The following is a 25,636-nucleotide window of genomic DNA, read 5'->3' as shown; positions in this document are numbered from 1 at the left end:
AATGCTGCAGAGGGGTGAGGTACACCCCTATATGGAAATGAAGGTAACAAAAGACACATCTCCCTGCATTGTTGTGAGGATCAAATAAGATGTGTGAAGTGTTTACACAGAGCTTGGTGTGAAGTGAAGTGCTTTACAGGCTAGCCTAGGCTCAGTTCCCACTCTGGACTAAAAATATCTCAGAAACAACTTCTGTCTACACCGCTGGTGTAACAGTGACAGGGAGTTGAATTTTTTAAACAGATTGATACATATTTCATGTATGTGTGAGCAAGCTCTGCCCAACTGCTCCCTCACTGGTCCCCGTAACTACCATCAGCCTCAGCCCTGTAGTCACTGGCGACAACCTCCCCCTGTGAACCCTGACCACTACTCCACAGAACACCTGAGACTAACCCATCTACACTGGACCTCAACAGCAACTCCGAAATCCACTCCACTGTGTCTTCTAACTGTCCCCAAAGTGCCATCACCAAAACCATAGGAGGTACAACTTAAACACCCAGGGACTTTCCAAATGGCTTTCCTCCTTTTGGAGCTCCTCACTAAGTATTCTCCTGTAGGACACATCTGCCACAGAATGTGCCTGGAGCTACATTTGTACACAAATATGCCTTTTTGTTAGCTTGGGAAATTGAGGACAATCTAGTGTGCTCTCTGTGTATTTTCATTTTCCATAAAACTCTAAAACTGTTTCTGACACGGGTCACATGTTCTTCTTTGGAACTTTTTCAGCAATATGCCAATACAAGGGACTCAATTAAACTTCTCTAAGTCATGGAGAGACGGAAGAGCCTCACCTGGACCGTTACAACTGCTGCTCCTTGGCACTTCTTGCCACTGCTGCCTCTGCACTCCAGATGCAGGGTGGCCTGCTCTTCCCGGTTAATGTACTGTTTGGGCATGGTCTCCAACAGCTCGCCATCCAAGGCAACCTGCTGCGACTCCCGCAGAGTGGCACTCCTGAAAAGTAACCCCACATTATGTTAAAAGGGACCAGGAGGTTGGGGCTAGAGAGGGGGTCAGCTCTCAATAGCTGAGGCTGGCCTTCTAGAGAACCTAGGCTCAATACTCGACATCAATACTCAGCATCCACATGGCAGCTCACAACCTTCTGTGACTTGTAGTTCAATATCCCATTACTAGCCATGCACACGTGGAACACAGCATGACAGTAATATATTAGCAGACAAATACTCATGTATGTGTACAACATACAAGCATCAAATGCCTGAATCAAATGTAGCCAGAGAAAACTGTCAACAAAATAAATGACTCACAGGAAATTTATAAAGCTAAGCTTGTTTGTTAATAAAACAGTCTTGTCCACCATGTATACTCCTCAAGACTGTAGTCGAGAACCAAACTTTAAACCGTTGGCTCTTCTGATTGTACCATGAACTCCCAACAAATGACTCTCCTGCTTTTGACCGAGTGTCAATGTCAATTTTCTAAACACAGGGAGAAGAGCAGAGCGCTGACGCAGGAATGTGAGCTTCATGCTGCCTCCCTCTAACACCACCTTCCCAGGATCAGTGTTCTGAGAGGAAGCATAAAATATCTTAGCCAGAACTACTGACCTCAGAAAACCCCCACAGGAAGTATGTGAGACTGACTGCGTAGGAGTACCATATAGCATGAAACTGAAGGACCTGACGCAGGGACTGGAGAGATGGCTCAGTAAGCGCACACACCGCAGGATGGAGGATGCTTCTGGGCACTGTACATTTAATTGCCGATTTCTGTGCCCAGAGATCGGGTTACAGTCCGGACACTAGCACTGTCATGATCATTGAACCATCCCCTGTGTCAATGTCTCCTGTGTCAACGTTGTGTTAAGAATGCACCCCAATTATCATGATTGGTAATGAAGAGCTGACCAACCTACAACTAGACAGAGGAGATAGAAGACTGGTTTTCCAGCCAGGGGTCCCATGAGGAGAGAGAGGAGAAAGAGAAAGACCAGGAGAAGGGACAGGTAGCCATGAGGCAGAAGGGCTAGGAGAGTTGGGATGAGCAGGTCACCAGGGAACTTGTCATGAGGACACACACGGAGCAGTGCAAGTCAGAATGAGACTTCAACTGCAAGCCCCAGGGGACTGTGGCTGGGAAGTAGACAGCTTCAAGGGCTGCAAGAGATGACAATCTGCCCAGGCATAGTGCTTAAAGCATGTTAATAAACTTAATGGATCTTTAGTCAATTACTTGGGAGCTAGGACAGGAATAGATCAAGCTTTCATGCTTAAATCACAGCCTACAACTGCACTTCCGTAGGTCCCACGCTCAGTTCCCAATTGAGGTGGCGCAAAACTGCCTTTAATTCAAGCTCCAGGGAATCCAACCCCTCTGGCCTTTGTGGGGCTTGGGTTCCTGTGTTCACACCCACATGCAGAAACACACATGTAGCCAAGTAAACTACCTGGACAAGTGCAGCGGCGAGAGCACTGTTGAGGAAGGCAGCCCACACCCGCGTCATCGCGGCTGACAAAGCAAGGGGCAGAAGTACAGTTCTCAAGGTCTCACATCTTACCTGGCCTGCTGCTGCAGCAGATTCAGATCTGTGCACATGAGCTGGGTGCTGTCCTTCTGTGTCAACAGCACAGCAGAGGGAATGAGTGGCACAGGAGGCCTCACGGGATGCAGAAGAAGAGGAGGGTGCGGAGCCTCGTGCTTCTCTAAGTTACTTAGAACCCTTGCTTTTGCTGAAAGGAAAGCCATACTTAGTCATGGATACCAAAGGGTGGTAATACACTAAGTAGACAAAGCCCTGGTCGGTTAATTCTGAAAAGAATGGTAGAGACTTTCAGAATGGTTCCTTAATCAAAAGGCATTTAAATGGATGGTTAAATGTGTGGTTCTTTTGAGTTCTAAATAAATCCCACAAGCCCAATAATAGGCTACTAGGAGGTAGGTAATCAGGAACGTAGCTGAAGAGATACATCAGTCTACCAACTGCTGGTTATGCAAAAATTATTAGTCCAATACCAAGAACAAAGATAAAAAGAAAGGACTATGCCCAGTGGCTTGTGGGTCTGAGTTCCCTCTCACCATTGGGTGTGTGAACTCTGTTCAGGCAGACTAAACACAAAGCACTAGGTTGCATTTTACCCAATGCCACCATCGGGTGATGGGCGGCTTGTACCAAGGGCGGCTTGTGCCAAAGGTTGATACACCTCTCAAGAGATAGGAAAACACAACCTAAGATGGGGACCCCAGCGTGGGTGGGAAACAATGCAGGCTGAGGCCAAAGCTGGGGTTCCCTAAGTTCCAGGCATTCAGTCACTACAGGAAATCAAATGCCCCCCCCCCGTGGTGGTCCTTGATGAGAGATAGTCCTTATTTGTACATATTGTTTATTGGTTGTAGGAGATGGATGCCACTTCCTCTGGTGGACCAGATTAAGCACCTTTTGCAGAAAGGAATGTCGGGAAGGAAAGGGAAGCTTACTGGCTAAACCCTCAGGGCCCATCTAGATAATTCAGATCCCTCATTAGCATGGAGAGCTCTGTGTTCTGTGCTAAGTGACCAGTGTTTATGTCCTTTGTGTGGGAGTTGGGCTCACACGCTCCAGGCCAGGAAGCTGGTTGGGAGTAGGTGAAGCACCTACCGTCCTCAGGTGGCCTTACCAAGTTTCCTGGCATGGCCCACTGTCTTACAGTGGCTCACATGTGTAGTCCAGGGATGGCAAGACAGAGGCCACTGGACCCCCTGGGACTTGAAGACATCCTAGTCCATTCATTGAGCTCCAGGTCAACAGGAGACTTGTTTCAAAGGGCAAAGTGCATAAAGAATTACACTCTGCTTCCACATGTCTGCATGAGCACTAACACACATGCAGATAAGCACACTCCTGCCCCCACAACACACACAGAATTTAGAATCTAGTGGTTTAAGAGCCAGGCTTTGTGATCTTAAATTACTACACTTGTATGGTGTGCAAGTTTGAACTTAATGTTCGAATGTAGTGTCTACTGGGCAAATGTAACAGCTAGATTGATTATCTGGATAATGGATAAGAACAATCTGAGGAAGGAAGTTTAGTGCCTCTGTCCTGAGAAATTTCATAGAACTAGAGGAGAAGGAAAGGGGCATTATGAAATAGAAAAGAAAAAATTATTACAGTGAAGGTTAGAATAGGAATTTAAGGTAGGTATGACTGATTTTTGTATAAAAGTTTAGATTTGTGATTCTTTTAAGATTTTTACAGGATTACTTTTAAAGACAAATAACAAAATAATTACTTTTTCCTTGTAACCTTAAATTGCCACCTGCCAAGTAAGAGAAACTGGCTGAGAAAAGTACATTGGTTGCTTATACTTTGTCAATCCATAACAAGTTGCTTGGTTATGGATGTACATTGTTTGTTTCTAGAATAATTTGCTTTCTTTACCTATACTATATAATGTTAATTCTTATAAAGGTAGTGGAAAACATAATTGTTTTTTTTTCATAATCATTCACTAAAAGAAAACTAAAATGTAATCACATTGTACTTGTATACTGCTTACAAGATTTTGCTGGGCCAGGCGGTGGTGGCACACGCCTTTAATCCTAGCACTCAGGAGGCAGAGGCAGGCAGATTTCTGAGTTCGAGGCCAGCCTGGTCTACAGAGTGAGTTCCAGGACAGCCAGGGCTACACAGAAAAACCCTGTCTCGAAAAAAAAAAAACAAAAACAAAAAAAGATTTTGCTAGGAGATATATATGCTCAATGGAAGAAAGAATAAAGAATGCATGGCTGGAGCACTGTCTCTCACTTCTATCGTGTGTGTGTGTGTGTGTGTGTGTGTGTGTGTGTGTGTGTGTGTAAGTCTGTGCAAATGGGGCTTGAAACATTGTTCCTTTCATCCACCAACTGTGTGTATTTATGTGTATGTATTTGTGTGTGGAATGCTTGGAGTCCGCTTGCTGGTGCTTTGCTCTATCCATTCTATGTGTGGATGTGTATATGTCTGGCTGCATGTGTGTATGCATGTGTGTATGTGTGTATTTAAGCATGCATGTATATTTGTGTGTATGGCACCTTCTTAAAGCAATTCTTTTAAGACTTCCCTTCTGGCTACTGCATCACATAAGCAAAGAGGACAAGGTAAGAAGCCATTAGATTTGGAGGAGGATGCCACTCCCAGGACTGTGAGGCAGCAAGGTAAGAGAACGGGTGCTTGGAGCATCACAAGTCACTGGCTATCCTGCTGCTCTGAGCCACCTGCCACCAACTTCCTTCAGGAAAGATGATTCATCACGACCTTGTTTACACTACTCAGGGCTGGGGTTCTATCCCTCAGGAGCAGACAAGTAAAAGAAAGAAAGCTTTTTTTCCCTAAACAATGTATTTGCTTTTTATTTTTATTAATTTTTTTCAAACAGGGAACTCTTAAAGAACAATTCTCATTATAGAGATAAAGTGTGAAAACCTTAACCTTCAATAACTGGTTCAAACACTCTTTCAAAGGGGTTGATGTCACATGACTCACCCAGCAAGGGGTCAGTGAAATCCAGCTGTGCTGAAGAGCTGCAGGGCACAGCATGGGACTCAAGCTTGGCCTGTGTCCACAGAGCAACTGTCTCCTGGAACTCATGATGTATGCGCTCCATATTCACATACTCCATCCACAGGTCCTAGGGTGGGACAAAAGCACTTGAACATGAGCAGGTGAATCACACGCTCACACAGACAGCTATGACCTTAACTCAGTGAGACACAGTTACAGTTGGGTGATCCATGAGGCTCCCAACATAAGTGTGAATCTTAGCAGTAGTTACAAAACTCGCTGCCTATATACCTGACTAGAAAAAATTTTGCTAAACAGGCCCAGTATATGCATATTAATGAACTGTATTAATGTACTAGTTAAGTAGTATATTAATATACACACTACTAGGCTACTACATTATATGCATTATAAGGCACATAAAGAAAATAAAATATTGTTTAAAGTAAGATTTTAAAATAAATGCAGGAGCTACAGAGATTGCTCAGCAGTTAAGAATGTGTGCTGTTCATGCAGAGGATGTGAGCTCAGTTCCTAGCACCCATGTTAGACAGCTCACAACAGCTGTGATTATAGTTTCTGCCTCAGTGGACAGCGAATACACGTATACATACCACCCCTCAGACATACACATACACTTAAAAATAAATGTAAATTTAAAATAATTAAAAATAATTATTAAAAAATAATTAAAATTAGATCTCTAAAATGTTTTTTAAAAAATAAAGATACTGAAGCTAAACATGGCAGGTCACAGCTGTAACCTCAGCTTCCAGGAGGTTAAGGAGGTCAAAGCAAGAGCACTGGCTGCAAGTTCAAGGCTTCTGGGTTATATAATGAGTGACAGTCCACCTGGGCTACAGCACAAAACAATGAATGAATCCAGGAATGATACATTAATCTGGTTAAATTAAGACAGATTAAATTAATGCAAATTTACATGACAGAAATATATATTAAGTTACACCACAAAATATGTTTTGCTGCTATGTAAAATCAGTAGAACTTAGAGTGTGAGAACACTATGGACAAACTGTGAAAGGAAACAAAAACAGAGTAAGCCTCATAGGAAAAACAAACTCATCCACCGCTCTCAGGATGTGGGGACAGAGTCACACTGTGAAAATAAACACAAACAAAACCTTCAGATCTAGAGAGATGGCTTAGCTGTTCAGTGCACTCGCTGCTCTTGCAGAGGACCTGGGTTTGGTTCCCAGCACCCACATGGCAGCTCTCAATCAACTGCATCTCCATAGCTGCGCAGACTTACATGCAGGCAAAACATACAGAAAATAAAAATCTAAATAAATAAATAAATACCCTTGATGGCATTTATAAGACAGCCGGAATTTACAGGTCCTAAGTCTGAGTCAACGGCTGCCTAACTCAGCTTCTAGATGAGAAGACCCTGGAGAGAGGGGCTTCGTCCCGCTCTCTGCCTCCTCCCAGGCCAGCTACAGAACTCCAAGAAAACTCACACTAGACGTTAGGGCTGCCAAAAAAAAAAACCCAGTGGTGGCGGCGCACGCCTTTAATCCCAGCACTTGGGAGGTAGAGGCAGGTGGATTTCTGAGTTTGAGGCCAGCCTGGTCTAGAGTGAGTTCCAGGACAGCCAGAGCTACACAGAAAAACCCTGTCTCGGGGGAAAAAAAAAAAAAAAAGGCTGAAAAAGACTTAAACACGTTTGTGTCTGCTGGACAACCTAAAAGAACACACAGGAACTGGAAGCAAGGAGCTCCAGGACAATCGGAAGCAGACACTGACAAGGAAGTCTCTCGGTCACTGCTGAGCCTATGACCTATGACCTGGAATTCATTCCCTGTGCTTAATTGATCACAGCTCAAATAAGCAAGAACACAGCAGGACAAAGACTATGTTCCTTAGATTACAAAAAGCCCTAGAACAAGCGCGGGGCTCAGGTGAGGCACTACAGCAGGACACTTAAGAGAGAATATCCTGTCAAATGATTCCTATGAGTAAGCAGTTACTAATGCGTGATGACTATAGGCAGCTCAGTCTGCATTTAGAACTGCATTCTTTAAGGCTTTTTCACAGCGTTACCTGCTGATTCTGCATCACTTTCGCTAGCCTGTGAACATCGTAATGCTTTGGTAAAGAAGGGATATAAGTATCTCCTTTCTGAAAATTTTCATCTTCTAGCCATAGTACATATACATTGAAGAGCCTAAAAGATAAAAACACAAGTACATAAAATGTAAAACGCTATGCAGACGAATGGAGTTTCTTCTGTTACTAAGAACTCTGGTACCGCCACGTGAGAGTAAAAAAAGGCTTCCTTCATGAAGAAACATGTCTAGCAGCCCCTGCCTCTCCTTAGAAACTCACAGTGAAGACCTCACACATCATTCAAACAGGACTCAGAACCTGCTTATGCAAAGATCTGAATGGGGTTCTGAGAGCCCTGCTACTGATGAAGCAATAAATAGAGACAGTCGGAGGAGTGCTTCTACCACAGCCTAGATCTGAGCTCAGAGCTTTGCAATCCTGTTCAAGCCTAACATGGCCAGCCTTAGTGCTTGGAAAATACCAAAAGCTAGTTTCTATCCAACTGCAAGCACTTGCCAGCATTACACCAATGGCCATTCTTATCTCAAGGAAACCATAAATAAAACTGTGGATCTGTGTACCTTGCTCTCATTAAAAAGGAATATTTTTTAAAAGCTGGGCTTACAAACTGTCTTCATTTTTAAATATGTTTTAACAGTCTATTTCTGTTTTGCTTTTTCAAAGACTACAGCCAGCTATTAGCTAAGATCACTGGTATTCAAGGCATTGTTTGAATAACAACATAGAGAAATAGTTGGCAGACACAGACAACCAAAAGACAGCCTGCAGTAGCTCTGGTTGACCAAGTGGAAAATTACCTCCTTTATAATCAGTACACTGTGTCAAAGAAGAAAGATACAGATAAGGTCCAATATATATATACATATATATACACACACACATATGGGTGTATATGTGAACTTTTTCTCTTCTAGCTCCTGCCTCAGGAAAATGGATGGCCACTATCAAGGAATTGAAGAGAGGAAGAGCGAGTACCAAAGACCTAAAATGTTCCAAGAGAAAACCTTCCAGTAAAACTGGTTTTTAAAAGGGTCAGGTGATAGGGTAGGGATGAGGGAGCTCTTTAATCACTCAGGATACAGGCTGAGACAAACCCTGAGAGTCCAGGGTCAAAGCAAGCCTGAGACCTGAGTCTCTTCACTCACCGAGGTATTTTGCAATTGAGGATAACGTCTAACAACCATGTTTTATGTGGTCTTGCTCTAGGACAACCATTTGTACTAAGTTAAATTCACAGGCAGAAACCATGCTAACCAAGCCTAGCTCCCTACAAAATCCCAAACCCTGAGGACATGCGAATGTCCACCTGGATTAACAAGCCTCTGAATCTTGTTAAGGGTGTCAGGGTTACAGAGCCTTTCATGGCCACCACTCTCTGTAGACAGCCACTTAAGGCTCCAGTGTTACACGGCTGCTCTGACCAATCTGCTTTGGCTTCCTTCTTTTTTCACAGAGGAAAGGGAAGAGTGTCAGTCCTCAGCATCAGTACTCAGACTCAAACACTCAACCAAGTCTCCAGGTCACTCAGTGTCAACACCACCTTCCTTCCAAAGAGAATCCGACAATCTGAGAGCACACATAAGCTCTGTGTCAAAGCCAGCAGCAGGCAGCCCATCTTACCTCACTAGTTCCCTGTGCAGCTCTGGGGAAGTCAGAAAGCCAGGGGTGCCAGCCTGCCGCTCTGGTGACCCTTCACTGCCCTCTGCTGGAACACGAAGGGCCTTGCTGGCAGCATAGTGGAAGTCAGCCACCTCCGTCAGGCGTCTCTTCATGTCTTTCAACAAATTAACGTGCGAGGGACTTTGAAAAAACCTTCTTCCAATACAGCCATCCACAGGTAACCTTAAAAAAATGTAAGCAGGGCCTATAACCTTTGAGCAGAAAATGCTCTAAGAGGCATAACCCAGCCATCAATTAGCAAGTTGCTTTGTTATACCTCAGAGGCTGAGAAACCAAAGAGACGATGCAAACAGAGTTCCTCTCAACTGGCTCCAATTTCACAGTTCTAAGTATACATAGTCGACCATGGTACAAAATTACCAAACAGAAAATTCTAAAAATAAGCAGTACGTGTATCCGTCTGTCTGTCTGTCTGTGTGCATGAGCATGCATGCCATGGCATTAGGTAGAGGCCAGAGGACAGCTTTCAGGAGCTGACTCACACAGCAGGCACTGCTGCGCATGGAACCATGTTGCCAGCCCTCAGACAGATGTTTTAGTCGACCTTTATTACAGGAGAGCATTACACCCAGCTTTCCTTGGCAGCACACGTACTACAATAGTATACTGCTGTGCTTGTTTACTTATATCACTAGCTACTGCTGATTATCTCTAACTATGCCAAATTTATAAGCTGAATTTCATCACAAAAGGTATGTGTGTAGAGTTTAGTACCAACTGAGGCTTCCAACATCCACAGGACATCTTGGAATGTATCCCTAGAGAGAAGGGAAACTACCACAGGAAAGTGGCCTTGAAAATACGGAAACCCTACAAAGGACATCAGCACACATGGAGAATAAAGACAGCCTTTGTTTTTGAAGAATTTGAAACCTAACAGAAAATAGAGGTAATTAAAAGTCAGCATCTTTTGTTACATTTCAAAGGAGTGAAGGAAAGGGGGTGGAGCTGGGAATTAAGTAGGACCTGAAGAGCAGGGCTTAGTACACGGCTGGGACAGGCCTTGCTCCTCAGTGGAACCATGCACCATCCCCATGCACAGCCCCAAGGCGACATGCATATATCATTACTCTTCACTGGGTCCTCTGAGTAGGCCTCAGAGAGGCCATATATGTAGCCTCAGTTTGGAGCAACTTCTCTCCCTAAACACCTCCAGAGGTTCTCTGCTGAACCTTGCCCAGTTCCCCGGTGCTGTCCTTGACATATTAGGAACAGAGGAGGGTAAAGAGAAATTGCCACAAGATACCCCAAACTACATTAAAATCAAGTCTAATAATTACTGAACACAGAGAATCCTAGCTACATCAGAAGAGAATTACTACCTCACCCTCGATGGGAGTGAGCTGCCAGGAACTCACTACAGTACTGGGTACCATACCCATATTGTGGTCCTGGGCGATGAAGATACAGGAGGAAGAACTTCTGCCAAATGAGTGGCAAAAGAGGATGATCAGAAGGTGTGACCAGAGCCTGGTGGGCCCAGCGATAAATCAACAGCCTCTGCAGGGATGGGACGATGGGCAGCTTCAGCTGGACCTGGGCTTTCTACAAGAGAGCAGAGCCTTAGCAGCACCCAAACAAGGGCAATCGAAATCACTTTGTCCTTTCTAAGTTAAATATTTTGCTTTTACTTCAGTAAGAAAAAGACATTAAGACATTTTCTAAGCCTACTACCCAACATCTTAACCTCTGGCAGCAAGAGTGGGGCCCAGCTATCTCTGTGAAGATATTTCAAAGACCCCAGAATCAAAATCTACGTGCAGAGTCACCCAACGCACTGAGGACGGGGCTCAGTTGAAAGCACTTGCTTAGAGGCCCTGGGTTCAATTCCAGTAGTGTGGTAAATTGAGAGGTAGAGGCAGGAGGATCACAATTTCAAGGTCATCTTTACCTGGATCACAATTTCAAGGTCATCTTTAACTGGATCACAATTTCAAGGTCATCTTTAACTGGATTGTACATTAGAGGAGTCTGTGAATACCTGAGATCCTTTCTCAAACAAACAGAAAAAAATTCTAAATTCTCATGTCCATTTCTGAAATTCCTTTGCATATAGCACACTATACTGCCTTCAGGTCATGACATGGACGTGGCATTCTTGAATCCACAGCAGTTACACTGCACACGTTTGCACAGTGTTAGGTGCAACAACATACTATCATGGAGGGAAGAGAGGTTCCTAAGGCCCAGTCCTCCTTGTGGATGGAGGGGAGAAAAAGAAACTTGGGGGTTTTAGGTTCTTCCCCCCTTCAATTGAATAGCCACTAGCAAGGTAAATAAACCTAATTGAACTCACTGTGTCACGGGAGGAAAAGGGAGAAAATGAAGAAGGAGCATCGGGAAGTAGAGGGGATTCACAGGATAGGAAGAGGAGGAAGAGTAATGGAAGGGATGTTATCAAGTTACAGTCAAGGCACACATGAAATGTCATGATAAAGCCCTTATGGTCACTAGCATATGCTAGCAAAAACTTAAATAAAATTTTAACTTCATAGAGCAAAGCAGTCAAATGATAGAGAAACCAAAAGTAAACCTGTCAAATTTTACCAGTCTTGAAAATCTAGATTTTAATGGGGCTTTTAAGGGAGTGAAGAATCCCCTGACCGGCTCTGAGACCTGAAAGCAAAGTCTCTCTGATGGCTCCTGAAGTTGAGCTTTACATCAAAAGCCTTGGCCCAGCCCACTTCACAAACTGATCATTGGGAGTTTTTAAAAGAATTTCCTGGTTCCAGCCCAGGCTCAGAGGCTCAAAACCTCTGAAGCAAGCATCAAGAATCCAATTTGGAACAAGTTTTTTTGTTGTTGTTGTTGTTTTGGTTTGGTTTGGGTTTTTGTTTTTGTTTTTGTTTTTTTTTCCAGACAGGGTTTCTCTGTGTAGCCCTGGCTGTCCTGGAACTCACTTTGTAGACCAGGCTGGCCTCGAACTCAGAAATCCGCCTGCCTCTGCCTCTGGAGTGCTGGGATTAAAGGCATGCACCACCACGCCCGGCTTGGAACAAGTTTTAACAAGGGGTTCCAGATACAACTGGGCCACAAGGGCAACAGCAATCCCTACATTCAGACTAGGAACATTCTCCTCTGTGACAAGGCGGGGACTCTGAGAAACCAACATGCCCTTCAGTTATTTGAGGAGTTTAGAAGCAAATCAGTACTGAACCTTCACAGTAGAAAACAAAGAGGAGTTAACAGGCTACAGTGAACGGCTCAGCTAGGGTGTAAGCCATGCCCAGTACCTCACAGGCAGAACTACTACTGTACCTTTAGAGCCTGGTCAGGGCTAAACGCATTTATAACCAATTCCCTTTCAACAACTCTTCGGAGCTGAGAGTCCTCTTCAAAGATGGATTCCATGTTCAACACAGTCCATGCAAACCAAACCTATAGCACCAAACAAAGGGGACTAAAAGAAGTCACTCATTCCAATTGATAGTATTTCCTGCTCACAAGTTTAAGCATTTGCTAGGGCTGAAGGTATGGCTCAGTGATGCAGCATTTGCCTAGCATGTGTAAGTCCCTGGATTTGATCCATAGCACTGAAAAGCACACACATTGCAGATCTCAAGCAACAGAGATTGAGCTTCCTAAGTGCTTCATATATGTCTATGTTCTTGTCACATGTGTACAATTAAGACAAAACACGAAAAAGAAAAATGCTAAATTCTTCTACAGCAGTGGTTCTCAACCTTCCTAATGCTGCAACCCTTTAATACAGATGCATAACTCATGTTGTGGTGATCCCCAACGAGAACATTATTTTCATTACTACTTTCTAACTGTAACTTTGTTACTGTTATGAATTTTTATGTAAATATCTGTTTTCTGATAGTCTTAGGAGACCTCTGTGAATGGGTTATTTGACCCCTCAAAGGAGTCACGACCCACAGTTTGAGAACTGCTGATCTAGGGGAATGATGAGAACTGCACTTGGTTGTAGAGTGCTGTCCCAGAGAACGGTCTAGAGCTCAGCAGGAAAGGTGGCCCTTCAGAGTCTCAGTGAAGCACAAAAGCAGAAGTGGGGATGGGCATCAGTCTAGGCAGCAGTGAGGAATGGTTGTCAGCTCAGTCCCAGGAGGATCAGCTAATAGACTGAAGGATGCTACTACTGGCTTAAGAGATGAAACAGACATGGCCTTATGCAGCAATGGCAAAACTGCTGCTACTGTCTCTTCTGACAAGAGCAAGGCCAAAGCCCATCCAGTACTGACTAAGGTCTGTTCTGAGTGCTTTACATCCAGGCTCAGTTATAGTCATCTGACTGAGGAAACTGACAGAGAAGCAGCATCCCAAGGCACAGAGCTAGCAAATGGCAGAATTGGTCTGAAGCCTGGGCCACCGACCCCTAACACCCACTCCTAACCTCTCTCCTCTCAGCCCTGACCCAACCTCAGTAAGGATGGTAACAAAATTAAAATGGACAAAGATCACAAGTAGCCTTCAGTAGGCTTCATACCTGTGTGGACGTGGACAAGCCCTCCACGAAGGAAGGAGTAATGTTCCCTGCCACAATCCAGTTCACCAAGGAAGAGAGTAGACTCCGGTCACAGTGGTAACCCAAAGCATTCTACATCAGGGAGAAGACAAGCAACAGAGAGTCTTACGGAGACTCTGACTGCCCAAGGGTATTAGCAGTTACCTCTACACTTGAAGATTCCAGCAAGACACAGATGTCATGGTGCTAATGAATGCAGTCTACTCAGACTTGGTTCTGTGTTCATCAGAGAACTCATCTATGGTTTTCTTTATCATCCCCTAAGTGTTTTGGTCTCAGAGTAACAGCAGCTCACAGTATGACTATGGTAACACCCCTGCTTGGGACTGTGGAATAGTATGGAGGGCACTGCAGTGAGTTCTTCTTTAAAGTTCTGGTAGAATTCAGCAGTGACTCAGTCATGAGCAAAGTATGAGATATACGTGTATGAAAATATTATCTTGAACACCATGACAGTGTGTACACAGTAACTGAAAAAGAATGTCAAGAGTAAGGCTGTGGAAACCACTGTCAGCTGCAGCAGTCCCCAGGGGCACACAGGGACATGCACTGAGAACTGCAGGCCCTCCAAGCGTGCTCCTCTATTGGACTATGACTACTGAGAGAAGACAACGTTAACATGTAACTTAGTTTAAGAGGGAGGGAGGCACAGAGTATTACCAGGAATTGTGTATTTACAAGACCCTTTTAGCAGCTAGTACCTACCCAATGGCTGAAACAAATTGTCTTACAGTTACCTTGTGTTGTTGGTAGAGCAATTTTTGCACACAATCTTCCTGCATCAGGTGAAACGCTGTCTTACACAAGTGGTCCATGAGGAAGAGAATGGGCTGTTCTCGGTACCATAGATGCTGGCTTATGAGAGCCTGGACCCAGAACTCCAACACAGCCACAGGACCTACTTCATCCGGCTGAGTGCTTACACATATGTGTGCCTGGGGAGAAGCAGCTCAGGTGATGTGAATGGTTAACACCCACCCTCCCTCCCACTGTTAAAGCACATTCAAATGCTATCCACTCCCATGAAAGCCCAACTCTAACGGCCCTCCTGTACCAAGCGATCGGAATGCCCACAACATAAGAGCTAACACAACACGTTCTGTGGGAGAAGTGTCTTGAGAGATCTGTGAGGTCTGACCTGGATCATGCTGTTGAGAAGCTTCACATTGTCTCCATGGACAGCTCCTGTCAGATGCTGGGCCACCCTGTGAGTAACCTGCTGTGTGACCCCCTGGGGAACACCGCTGTCCAGTTGTAGGAAGAGGAGAAGGTTCGACAAAAACCTGCGGGAGCACAAAGGACCACACACCTTATCTAACCAGGCAGAAGCCACCAGCTCTGTGTGGGCTTTTTTTTTTCTTTTTTTTAACTTATTTTATTAGATATTTTCTTCATTTACATTTCAAATGCTATCCCGAATGTCCCCTATACCCTCCCCCCCCCATCCTGCTCCCCTGCCCACCCACTCCCACTTCTTGGCCCTGGTGTTCCCCTGTATGGGGCATATAAAGTTTGCAAGACCAAGGGGCATCTCTTCCCAAGGATGGCTGACTAGGCCATCTTCTGCTATATATGCAGCTAGAGACACGAACTCTGGGGGCACTGATTAGTTCATATTGTTGTTTCACCTATAGGGTTGCAGATCCCTTCAGTTCCTCGGGTAATTTCTCTAGCTCCTCCATTGGAGTCTCTGTGTTCTATACTATAGATGACTGTGGGCATCCACTTCTATATTTGCCAGGCATTGGCATAGCCTCACAGAGATAGCTATGTCAGTGTCCTTTCAGCAAGATCTTGCTGGCATATGCAATAGTGTCTGCGTTTGGTGGCTGATTATGGGATGGACCCCTGGGTGGGGCAGTCTCTGGATGATCCATCCTTTCGTCTTAGTTCCAAACTCTGTCTGTGTGGGCTTTTGTTTGCTTGCTTTGTTTTTCTCTTGCTGTTCTGAGACAGGGTCTCAGGGATCCCAGCGAGCCTCTAACTTAGATGTTGCTGGAACTGCCTTTGAACACCAGAGCTCCCAAAATGCTGGGATAGAGACACACACTGCCACAGCAGCCTTGGGGCAGTGGGTAGAGGGTGTCTAGGAATGGATCCAGAGCCATGAGCATGCTAGGCGAGTGCTCGGACACTGAGCTATGTGCCAGAATCATTTCATTACGAGCAGATAAGTACTTATGAGGAAAAAGAAAAACATCACACTGATTCCATTTTTAGAACACAGTGCTATTTAGGGATTCTGATAAATTTTCAAGGATTTTAGGAGGATAAAATCTTCATATTTAATGTGTGCTAAAAGAAATTAAACTTCTCTATAGCACTGTAATGAACAGATCCAAGACATATAAATACAGACAAATTAAAGGGCGCTGGAAGAAAATACCTTAAAATAGCACTGTCCCTTCCATGTCTTGGGCTTCTAAGCAGAAATGTCTCCAAGTTCTGTGGTTCCCAAGCTTCCCTAAGTGTGCAGTATGCTAATTTTAATTTTTAAAAAGTATCCCTAACTCTTTCCACTAAGGTCAAATCTCTAGGAGTGTGGGAATGCATATGAAATTTAGCTACCTCAGCTAACTCTCAGCAGCAAGCAAATCTGAGAAATATTGGATCCAAAGCATTTGCTAAGAAAGCTGACACTGCCCTTATGCCCACACACTGCCTGCCAGGTCTACTGGATCTCCTTCCCTCCTTGGGGCTCTCTGTGAAGCCCAGATACCAACCCCTGCCTCCTGGACAGGTCATCTCTTCCCTCTTTCCCATTCATCTCATCTGCCCAGCCTGTAGGCTACATAAAACAGTATGCTGGGTATTGCCACACGGCTGCTACATGTAAGGAGCACTATCCCAAGATTCTCAAGGAACAACTGTTCTTTTACATACTAATCGGCTTTCTAAGAAATTCTAAAGTAGGTGAAGTAGGAAATACCTTTTATAACAAATAAAATTAGAATGATTATTCTAACAACATTCATCAACCACATTCTAAAGAGTGCAGAAGTTTTCTGCCTCATAAATAAAAATAAATTAAAACACACATAGAAAAATGAACTAAGCAAATACATAAAAACAATAAAACAAACAAACAAACAAACATTACTGAGGGCTGGAGAGATGACTCAACAGTTAAGGGCAAGACTGCTCTTGCAGAGGACCCAAGTGCAGTCCCAGCCACATCAGGTATCTTACTACCAGATCCAAGGGAGCTCTGACACCCTCTTCAGGCCTCTGTAAGTATGTGCCCATACTGTCACACAGACACACAAATTACATGAAATCAAAAATAAAAATAACCATCACCAAGCAAGCAAACAAAATCCTGCTGAAACACCATTCCCTTCGAATCGACTAGAAACCAGACAACAGTCCTTTGTACTGAGTATTTGCTGGGGAACGTCTACCCGCAGAATATACTCACTGCTCGTTCTTCAGAAGGTAGCACTGGTAAGGGTAGAACACAGGCAGGATCTTATCTAGGGCATGGACCACTGCTCTCAGATGCCGTGACTGGACCAGCACACCCAGCAGTGGGATGCCTTCTGCACAGAACTTCTCAAGGCTAGAGAAGACAGAGGGACTGTGAGTGCTCTGCAGCTCATGCATCAAGTTACAGTCCTCCAATAGATACAAGCTGGACTATCTCAGTTCCCAGAACTTTCGTGACTCACCCACACACAGGCATTCTACACTTGTAACCTAGAAATGCAGAGTTCTTAAAATCTCATCTCTATTTTCGTCAGTTAGATGAGAGTGTTGAAAGCACTGCGCCCAGGTTTACAAGATGTCCAGGAACAAGAGGAGGAGCAAAGCTGGCCCCACTTAAGGCTCCTAGACGTCACTGCAGCAAAGGGAAGGTCATGGAGTGAGCTCGGCCTGCAGCCTAGACGGCGGTGTGCCAGATACATCTTCTTTTCTTTGAGATCATCTATTACCAATATTATTGAATAACAATAAACAATACTATTTTGTTTCTTTGGTTGGCTATTTTTTGTTTTGTTTTATTTCAGTTTGTAGAGGTACATGTATTATTTTCTAATATATTTCAACTGTATTTTGTATTTCCTCATTTTACTGACTTTTTTTAGTTTATCTGACTTAAAAGATTTATTTTTATTTCAAATTTGAAATGTAATCATTTGAATAAATATACGGGGAAATAGAAGTTGATCTATATAAAGATAAAACTTTTCATTCTTACAACTGCAAAATACTGTTGCAGAAGGCTTGAGTAAATTAGGGGAAATATATTCAATAGGAATCTTATAGCATCATTTTCAAATAGTACAGAAAGCCAGGTGTGGTTACACATGCCTTTAATCCCAGCACTCGGGAGGCAAGCACAGGTATATTCCTATGAGTTCAAAGCCAGGCTACTCTAAACAGAGTTCCAGGCAGCCAAGACTACACATAGTAAGACTGTCTCCTAACAATCTAAACCAAAATAATAATGAGCATGAAAGTCAAGAGCAACATAAAAAACGTTTCTTCTACGATTACACTGGGTGAAAACATAGCACTGTATTTTCCTGATTAGATCCAATAGGAAAGATAAGTTAGATAAAGAAGAAGAGCGCAGACATGGCTCTCATCAGAATGCTCCAAATTCAGGAGCAGCAGAAGCAGTGGATTCTCCCCGCTTTCTTTAGTCTGTACTTTTCTTATACTGCTTTTACTCTAAGAAGAAAAATAAAAATCTCCAAAAAATAAAAGTTAATAGTACAAAGGCTACCATGTAAGGAGCATTTACAACAGTAACAATAAAAACACAGAAGTATATATACTTTATATGTATTTTAGAGTGTCTATAATTGGAACCTCTAAAAAGAAAAACAAAGTGTGGAACAGAATAAAGGCTGGAATGGTTAAGAACTTGTACTTCTCTTCCAAAAAGGCAGTTCCCAACAGCCATGGCCAGGCTGTAACCCACGCTCCAGGGGGTCCGCACATGCTGGCCTACACAGTACCTACACACATGCCGGCCTACAAAGCACCTACACACATGCCGGCCTACACAGCACCTACACACATGACGGCCTACACAGTACCTACACACATGCTGGCCTACACAGTACCTACACACATGCTGGCCTACACAGTACCTACACACATGCTGGCCTACACATGCACCTACACACATGCTGGCCTACACAGTACCTACACACATGCTGGCCTACACATGTACCTACACACATGCTGGCCTACACAGAACCTACAGCCTACACAGTACCTACACACATGACAGCATACATACTCATATACATAAATTTACATACATATTAAAAATACATTTAAAAACAATGTTTTAGCATGACGACTCTGGGTGACTTTCTGATTACTATCCCCTCCGTCTCCTCGATGTCATACTGTGTATGGCTGAAGTTTGTCTACTCTCAGCCCCAGCCCACAGGCTGCTTTAAATTACCTCTGTTCTACTCTGATTGTAGCTGTGGAACCAGTTCTAAAGGGAAACACTTACTGTCTCCTTCACTCACATCAGTAATCATTATGTACTGAAAGAACCCAGTCTCAGAATGGGTACAGCACCCAGAGAAATCATGAAACAAGTTAAAGAGTCAACAAGCCAGACACTGTTCTGAGTATGTACTGAGTGTTGTGACTAACTTAAGCCTCATAAACCAGTCAATACAATCATTTCCATCTTAGAGGCAAGGAACCAGTCTAGCACCTGAGCTCTTGGGTGTAATGTGTTAGACCTAAAGGCCTAAATAACCCCTCCTCCTTCTAGAATGTTCTACATCAACCACCCTCTCTTACCTACTTTCAGATTTGTCTTCCCAGCTATCCATCAACTCTGTTCAACTTCAGTTAAGGGTACTTCCTCTCCTCCACTCACATCCTCCCCATCAGGTGCCCTTCCTACGTCCCCTCGCTCTATCACATTCACTCACTGTCTACTGAGCCCAAGCTCTGTAGACACAAAGGACTGAGATAAGTCCCCACCTAGAGCTTCTATGAGGGAGGTTTAGATGGGTTTTAGCTGCATATTTGGTTTGGCAAATGAACAGGAATGAATTTGGGTATTACTCTCCCTTTGTAAGCTCCCTCTATAAATTATTAAACAAGGCTCATTACTTGACCCTAATTAACCCCCAGTGGGTTTAACGAAGGCCTCATGATTGGGATGTGAAAAGATGAGAGTCTAGAATGCCTACCTACAAGTTACCCTGGAAGTTCACCAAACAGTACCTGTGGCCAACAGCTGTCACAGCTAAAGCGAGATAGCAGCCAATGGGCAACCCTGATTTCACAGCCTTCAAGAGAGGGTGAAACATGGACGATTCTGTCATGTCAGGTACTGTGCTGCAGAAGGGAACGACTGGAAAGTTCTGTCTTCCAAAATCATTTTTGTGCAATTTTAACCTTAAGATCAAATTCCAGGCCCACTGGTTAAATGAGGTCTCGGGAGTCTCTCCATATCGAACAATACTGGCCAAATAGGAAACCTGAAACAATCATTCATTTAAACCATGTTAATCACATATACATCAGTCCTGTGACGCCCACCTCTGTCTGGGAAGAGGACGTATCACTTACTGCCCTCCGACTGACCTCTGCTGCACTTTAGTAGAGCAATGCTCCACTCACAGCCCCTCACCCCTCTTACCTGCTTTATGAACCTGACTCCAGCTGCTCAAGCAGAAGATATAAAGGCTGAGACTCAACACCACTGTGCTATCTGCTCAACAAATCAAAGTTAGGGGCCCTACTGATATCATTCGCCAATTTAGTGGTAATAAAAACTAATATCAAGCCACCAATAATTTAACTATCAATCTGAAAAATTTTTTAAATTCTCCTGAGTTATACATGTAAGCTCCATTTATCTCTATAACTCATGCCAAATTCTGAAACACTGATGGTCACAAAAAGATTATTTTTGCCATGTGTTGTAAGGAAGGTCTTTAATCCCAGAATTTGGGAGGCAAAGCCAGGCAGATCTCTGTAAGTTCGAGGCCAAACTGGTCTATATAGTTTCAGGCCAGCAAGGGCCAACAGTGAGACAAAAATAAAAGACAAATTTTAAAGAAAAATCTTTAAAAACTATAAAAATTAAATTTTGTATCTTGAACTGGCAGAAATAAAACCAAAACTATAAGTTCATCTTCCCAGGCAGTTAAGTGAAAACTTGTATTCTCAGTAAAGACAAAGAGTTAATACCTGTTTCATACTTTCAGAAATAAGCCCAGCATAAGGTTTCTGTGCCAAGTATTTCTGATAAGCCTCGAGAACCAGTAAGGCCACTTCAGTGTGCAATGCTTGATCCAAATGAAGGGTACCCTTTTGAAAAAAAAAAAACAAACAAACAAATCCACAACTATACCATCATGTAGTCAGCAAATAGTCCTTTAAACAACCACAAAGACAGAACAGTAAAACAGGACACTGGATTCAGAAGATAAATGCTTCCAAACTCGTACCTGCTTGAAGTGTAATTACAAAATGACTACAAATCTACAATTCTACCTCAAATCTACAAAGCAAGTTCACTGCACCAAGTCATGAGTCAGCCTCAAACCCCCAAACAAGTATCTTTGACTATAATTTCTCACCCCATCCTACAATTTCCTTAAAGAACCTACATGATAGGTTAAGAGCATTGCAACCTATCAAAAATGCTTATTATTAATCACACAGGAAAATAGTTATTACATCAAGTCTAAACTCCTGTCTGTTGTTTCATCGCCAAGGATATACTCAAAAACATGCATAAATACTGCCTTTCAAGCCTACAGCATTTCCAAATAGTCCTCTTTGCACTTTTTTTGTTTTGGTTTGGTTTGGTTTTGGTGTTTTGTTTTTTGTTTTTTGTTTGTTTGCTTGTTTTTGAGACGGGGTTTCTCTGTGCAGCCCTGGCTGTCCTGGAACTCACTCTGTAGACCAGGCTGGCCTCGAACTCAGAAATCCACCTGCCTCTGCCTCCCAAGTGCTGGGATTAAAGGCATGCACCACCACTGCCCGACTTCTTTGCACTTTTCAAAACCTTCGTTCCCTGGCCCTTTCACAGAGGCTGACCCATGACTCTAACAAAGGAGGAAGGAGACAATCAGGGGGCTCTGCATGCAGACATCTGGGAACTGGAAAGCAAAGGTGTTCGTTCCATTTGCAGACTGGAGAATGTGAAGTTGGAGAAATAACCCTGTGACTCTCACTCTTCACTGGAGAAGGCCTAGAGGAACCCCAGTAAGGTGGTTTGATTATGCTTGGCCCAGGGAGTGGCACTATTAGGAGGTGTGGCCTTGTGGGGCATATGTGTGGCCTTGTTGGAGGAAGTGTGTCACTGTGGGAGTAGGCTTTAAGGTTCTATGCTTAAGCTCCACCCGGGACACAGGAGAGGACCTTCCTCCTGGCTCTCGGCAGAAGACTTTCTCCTTCTGGCTGCCTTCAGATCAAGTCGGCCTACACAATGCCATGCTTCCCACCATGAAGATACTGTCTGAACCTCTGAAACTGTAAGACAAACCCAATTAAATGTTTGCCTTTATAAGAGTTGCCTTGGTCAACAATGGAAACCCTAGGACACCCAGGAAGCAAAAACAACCCATGAAGTGCTCTCTGGAATTAGTTTCCCCATCTGTACAACACCATCCCATGAGTGCAAACCATACAACACAAGTGCAAACATTAAATGATTTGCTCAAAACAAAAGATGACATACAGCTGTAGAGAGCTAATTTCTGCCCCTTGTCCCTGCCAAATATTTGTATTCTAATTAATAAGACCTAGGTAAAGAGGCAGGAGAACAGTCAAAATCACTAGCATGTCTCTTAGGAGACTTGACTTATAGCAAGTCATTAATAATAACTATTAATAAATCTAAACTGAGGAATTAACTTCGGCAGTTTCTCTAGCTTGTTGTAATAACTCTATGAGAAGCCCTATTAATATTAATCTACAGATGGGCAATTAATGCCCAGAGTTCAGGAAACTTGTTAAGAGTCACCCTGTCCGGAGGTCACAGAGCTGAGATCAGAGCAAAGTCAAACTCATAATTAAGGCACAGTATAGAAAACAACTCTGGCAGTGGCACACAGGACACCCTGCAGAAGGGGCAGCAAGAGCAGTCAGGAGGAAATGAAGTAACTAGGAGAAATAAGACCGAACCCTCAAACGGTCTAAGATAAAGGGAAGATTTGTCCACTCTCTCGCTCGCTCTCTGACTGTGTGTGCACACGTGACGGCCACTTGTCACCAAGCTCCATGGTGGATCAGCCTGTGTCCACCTCTCCAGTGCTGAGCTTACGGGATGGGCTCTCAGTTTTCACGTGGTTGCTAGGGATGGAACTTGGGTTCTCGTGTTTATGCAGTAAGTACTTTACCCACTGAGTCAACTCCTAGGCAACAGAAAGTTTCTTAATGTAGAACACCTTCATTAGAGGATATTCATGACACAAAACAGAATTAAAGAAAAGATACTTTGTGGGCTATAGCTCAGTGGTAGAGTATCTTCCAGACATGTACAAAGCCCTAAGTCCAATCCCCAGAGGGGAGAAGGAGGAAGAGGAGGGGAGTCTAAACTCTCATACGGTTGAAAGAGTCTGCTGGCTTCGCAGTGGCCCAGAGACGTCACTGCTTTAAGGAAATCCTTTCCTGAAACTGACACATGTAAAGTCTTCTATTTCTCAGAAATGACATACCTGTTCAGTAAATCCCCAATTCAATCCTTCTAGGATCACACAGGCCAACTTGTTCTTCACTGCTGTCAGATTATAATTCAGTAACCAGTCCCGAATCACAGCTATCTCTGGGGCAGAAGGTCGCCAAAGATACAAAGGCAGTTCTTTAAACAAGTATAAAGAAACCTTTTTAAAAAGAAAACAATAATAATTAAATTTAAGACTCAAGAACATTATTAAACTCTTGCAAAATTTCCTTGGAAAAGATGTGGAGGTAAATTTGATTTTGAGACAAGTAAAATTATAATTATGGACAAACAAATAAAATTAAATGCATTTTTAAGCTAATGATATACCTAAAACACAGTTTTTTTGTGTGAGTAAATTGTTATGTTTCTATCCAGGTAAACTATCATACCAAAACACAAATTTAAAGTGATGGTAAATCAGAAAAAAATCACTGATTTTTTTTTTTCTTCTCTACAATGAAAGCAATCTGGTATTGAGACAGCTAATATGTCAGTGTGAGGGCAGATGAGACAAAACCAAAAGTTGATAACTTCTGAAACTGGATGCTAGGTTTACTGTGTAATTCTATTTATCAGAGTGTATGTGCACGTGTGCCTGTGTGTACGTGTGTACGTGTGTGTGTGTGTGTGTGTGTGTGTCCCCTAGTCCTAAGTGTGGGCAAGAACAGGCTTGGTGTGGGTGCACATGGGGATCCTAGGACAGTTTTGTGGAACTGGCTCTCCTCTTTTACCTTTACGTGGGTTCTAGGGATGACACTAGTCATCATGTCCGCATAGCAAGGACTTTGCATGCTAAGCCATCTTGACAGCCCTCTGCTTGACATATATTTAAAATATTCTAATTAAAATGGGTTTTAAAACCTGTTTGTGAAAAAAAAAGTCTACAATACTACTTTTAAATTACCTGTATGTACAAATTAAGAAAATGCAGGTTGACAGTCATAAAATTCCCTTTAAGAGGGCGATCAGGAGAATAATTTTACAATGTCATTTTTGTTTTATGGGTTTTTTTGAGGCAAGGTCTTACTCAATAGCCCAGAGTGGTAACATGTACGTGGTGTGCAACATGTACGTGGTGTGTAACAAGTACGTGGTGTGTAACATGTCTACGTAGCCTAGACTAATGTGGAACTCCCTGTGATTCTCCTGTCTCAGCCTCCAAAGTACTAAGAATCCAGGCAAGAGTCACTGTGTTAACTGACTCCTTTTATAATGTCTTAAACAGGGCTCTTCAATTAAAAGACAATGCAAGTAATTATGAAGTTCTTATTGGTATGATGCCAGCCTTGATTTTCAGTTTAACTACAGCTGAATCAACTAAAACTGGTGCATCTGTGAGGCACAACCGTGAGGGATTTTCTTGACTGGATCATTTGTGCTGGGAAGACCCACCCTATATTTGGGCCACACCTGTGGCAGCACACATAAAAAGACATGGAAGACAAAAACGTTTATATGTTGCCTGCCCGCCTACACTCTCACTAGCAAGTTCACCCATCCTGCTGCCGAGGCGTTCCTGTGCTGCTATTAGAACCTACTTCTTTGGCTCCAGAGCCTCTCTAAGAATCCCCCGGTACTCCAGCATCAGATATCCTGCCTCATGGATTGAGCAACTGCCAGATTCTTGGCCTGTCCAATGGGAGACAGCCCCATTTAACTACCCAGACCACAACCGGTAATCTACTCTAATAAACCTCCTTTATATCTGTATATATCGTCAATCTATCCGTTCTATTCCCAGAGAACCCTGGCTAGTACAATCTGTTTATCTGTGACAAGCGACACTACAAAGTTGACAGTGGCCTATCTCAATAGCCTGTGCCCTCGAGTCTGCACCATGTGCCAGGGCTGTAAAATAGAAACTGCAAAACAGAAGGGTCCCACCTGAGCCTGTAAGTATCTGACTGACACCATAAACTAACGGTGCTAGGCATCAGTGAACTTTTGAACTATTCCCTATCACAGGAATGGCACTAGAGTGACACTGACACTCCTGGAGTGAAGGCTCTAGTCAATACCATAAAACAAGGAAAAGAAATGCAAGGCAACTGCACAGGAAGCACCAGTCAGGAATTCTAGAAAACAAGAGCTGGCAGATGGCTGATAGGTCAGTGTTAGAGCACTTGCCCAGAATGCATTAAGCCCTGAATTCAATGCCCTGTGCTACTGTGCAACGCCGCCTCACATCGCCGTTACAGCCGTTGCTGGGAGTGATACTATGTTG

The 25,636-nt window shown here is 43.5% G+C and overlaps 1 protein-coding gene across 1 annotated transcript in view; it reads right to left on the bottom strand.

Moving 5' to 3' along the window:
* Positions 1-25,636, bottom strand: part of Epg5 (ectopic P-granules autophagy protein 5 homolog) — a 92,839-nt gene that overhangs the window by 34,485 nt on the left and 32,718 nt on the right. Inside the window, exons 14-27 of the mRNA XM_021214342.2 lie at positions 23,405-23,569; positions 20,928-21,047; positions 19,956-20,212; positions 17,167-17,307; positions 14,887-15,031; positions 14,486-14,683; positions 13,710-13,820; positions 12,518-12,637; positions 10,638-10,804; positions 9,200-9,421; positions 7,553-7,676; positions 5,474-5,618; positions 2,531-2,702; positions 801-963 (exon numbers count right to left, since the gene is read on the bottom strand). Of these exons, the coding sequence (XP_021070001.1) occupies positions 801-963; positions 2,531-2,702; positions 5,474-5,618; positions 7,553-7,676; positions 9,200-9,421; positions 10,638-10,804; positions 12,518-12,637; positions 13,710-13,820; positions 14,486-14,683; positions 14,887-15,031; positions 17,167-17,307; positions 19,956-20,212; positions 20,928-21,047; positions 23,405-23,569 (2,250 nt within the window). The remainder of the gene's footprint in view (positions 1-800; positions 964-2,530; positions 2,703-5,473; positions 5,619-7,552; positions 7,677-9,199; positions 9,422-10,637; positions 10,805-12,517; positions 12,638-13,709; positions 13,821-14,485; positions 14,684-14,886; positions 15,032-17,166; positions 17,308-19,955; positions 20,213-20,927; positions 21,048-23,404; positions 23,570-25,636) is intronic.

This window comes from Mus pahari, chromosome 15, assembly GCF_900095145.1.
Source record: "Mus pahari chromosome 15, PAHARI_EIJ_v1.1, whole genome shotgun sequence".
NCBI lineage: Eukaryota > Metazoa > Chordata > Mammalia > Rodentia > Muridae > Mus > Mus pahari.
Note: the sequence above shows the minus strand (reverse complement) of the source record. Positions and strands in the feature narration are given on the sequence as shown.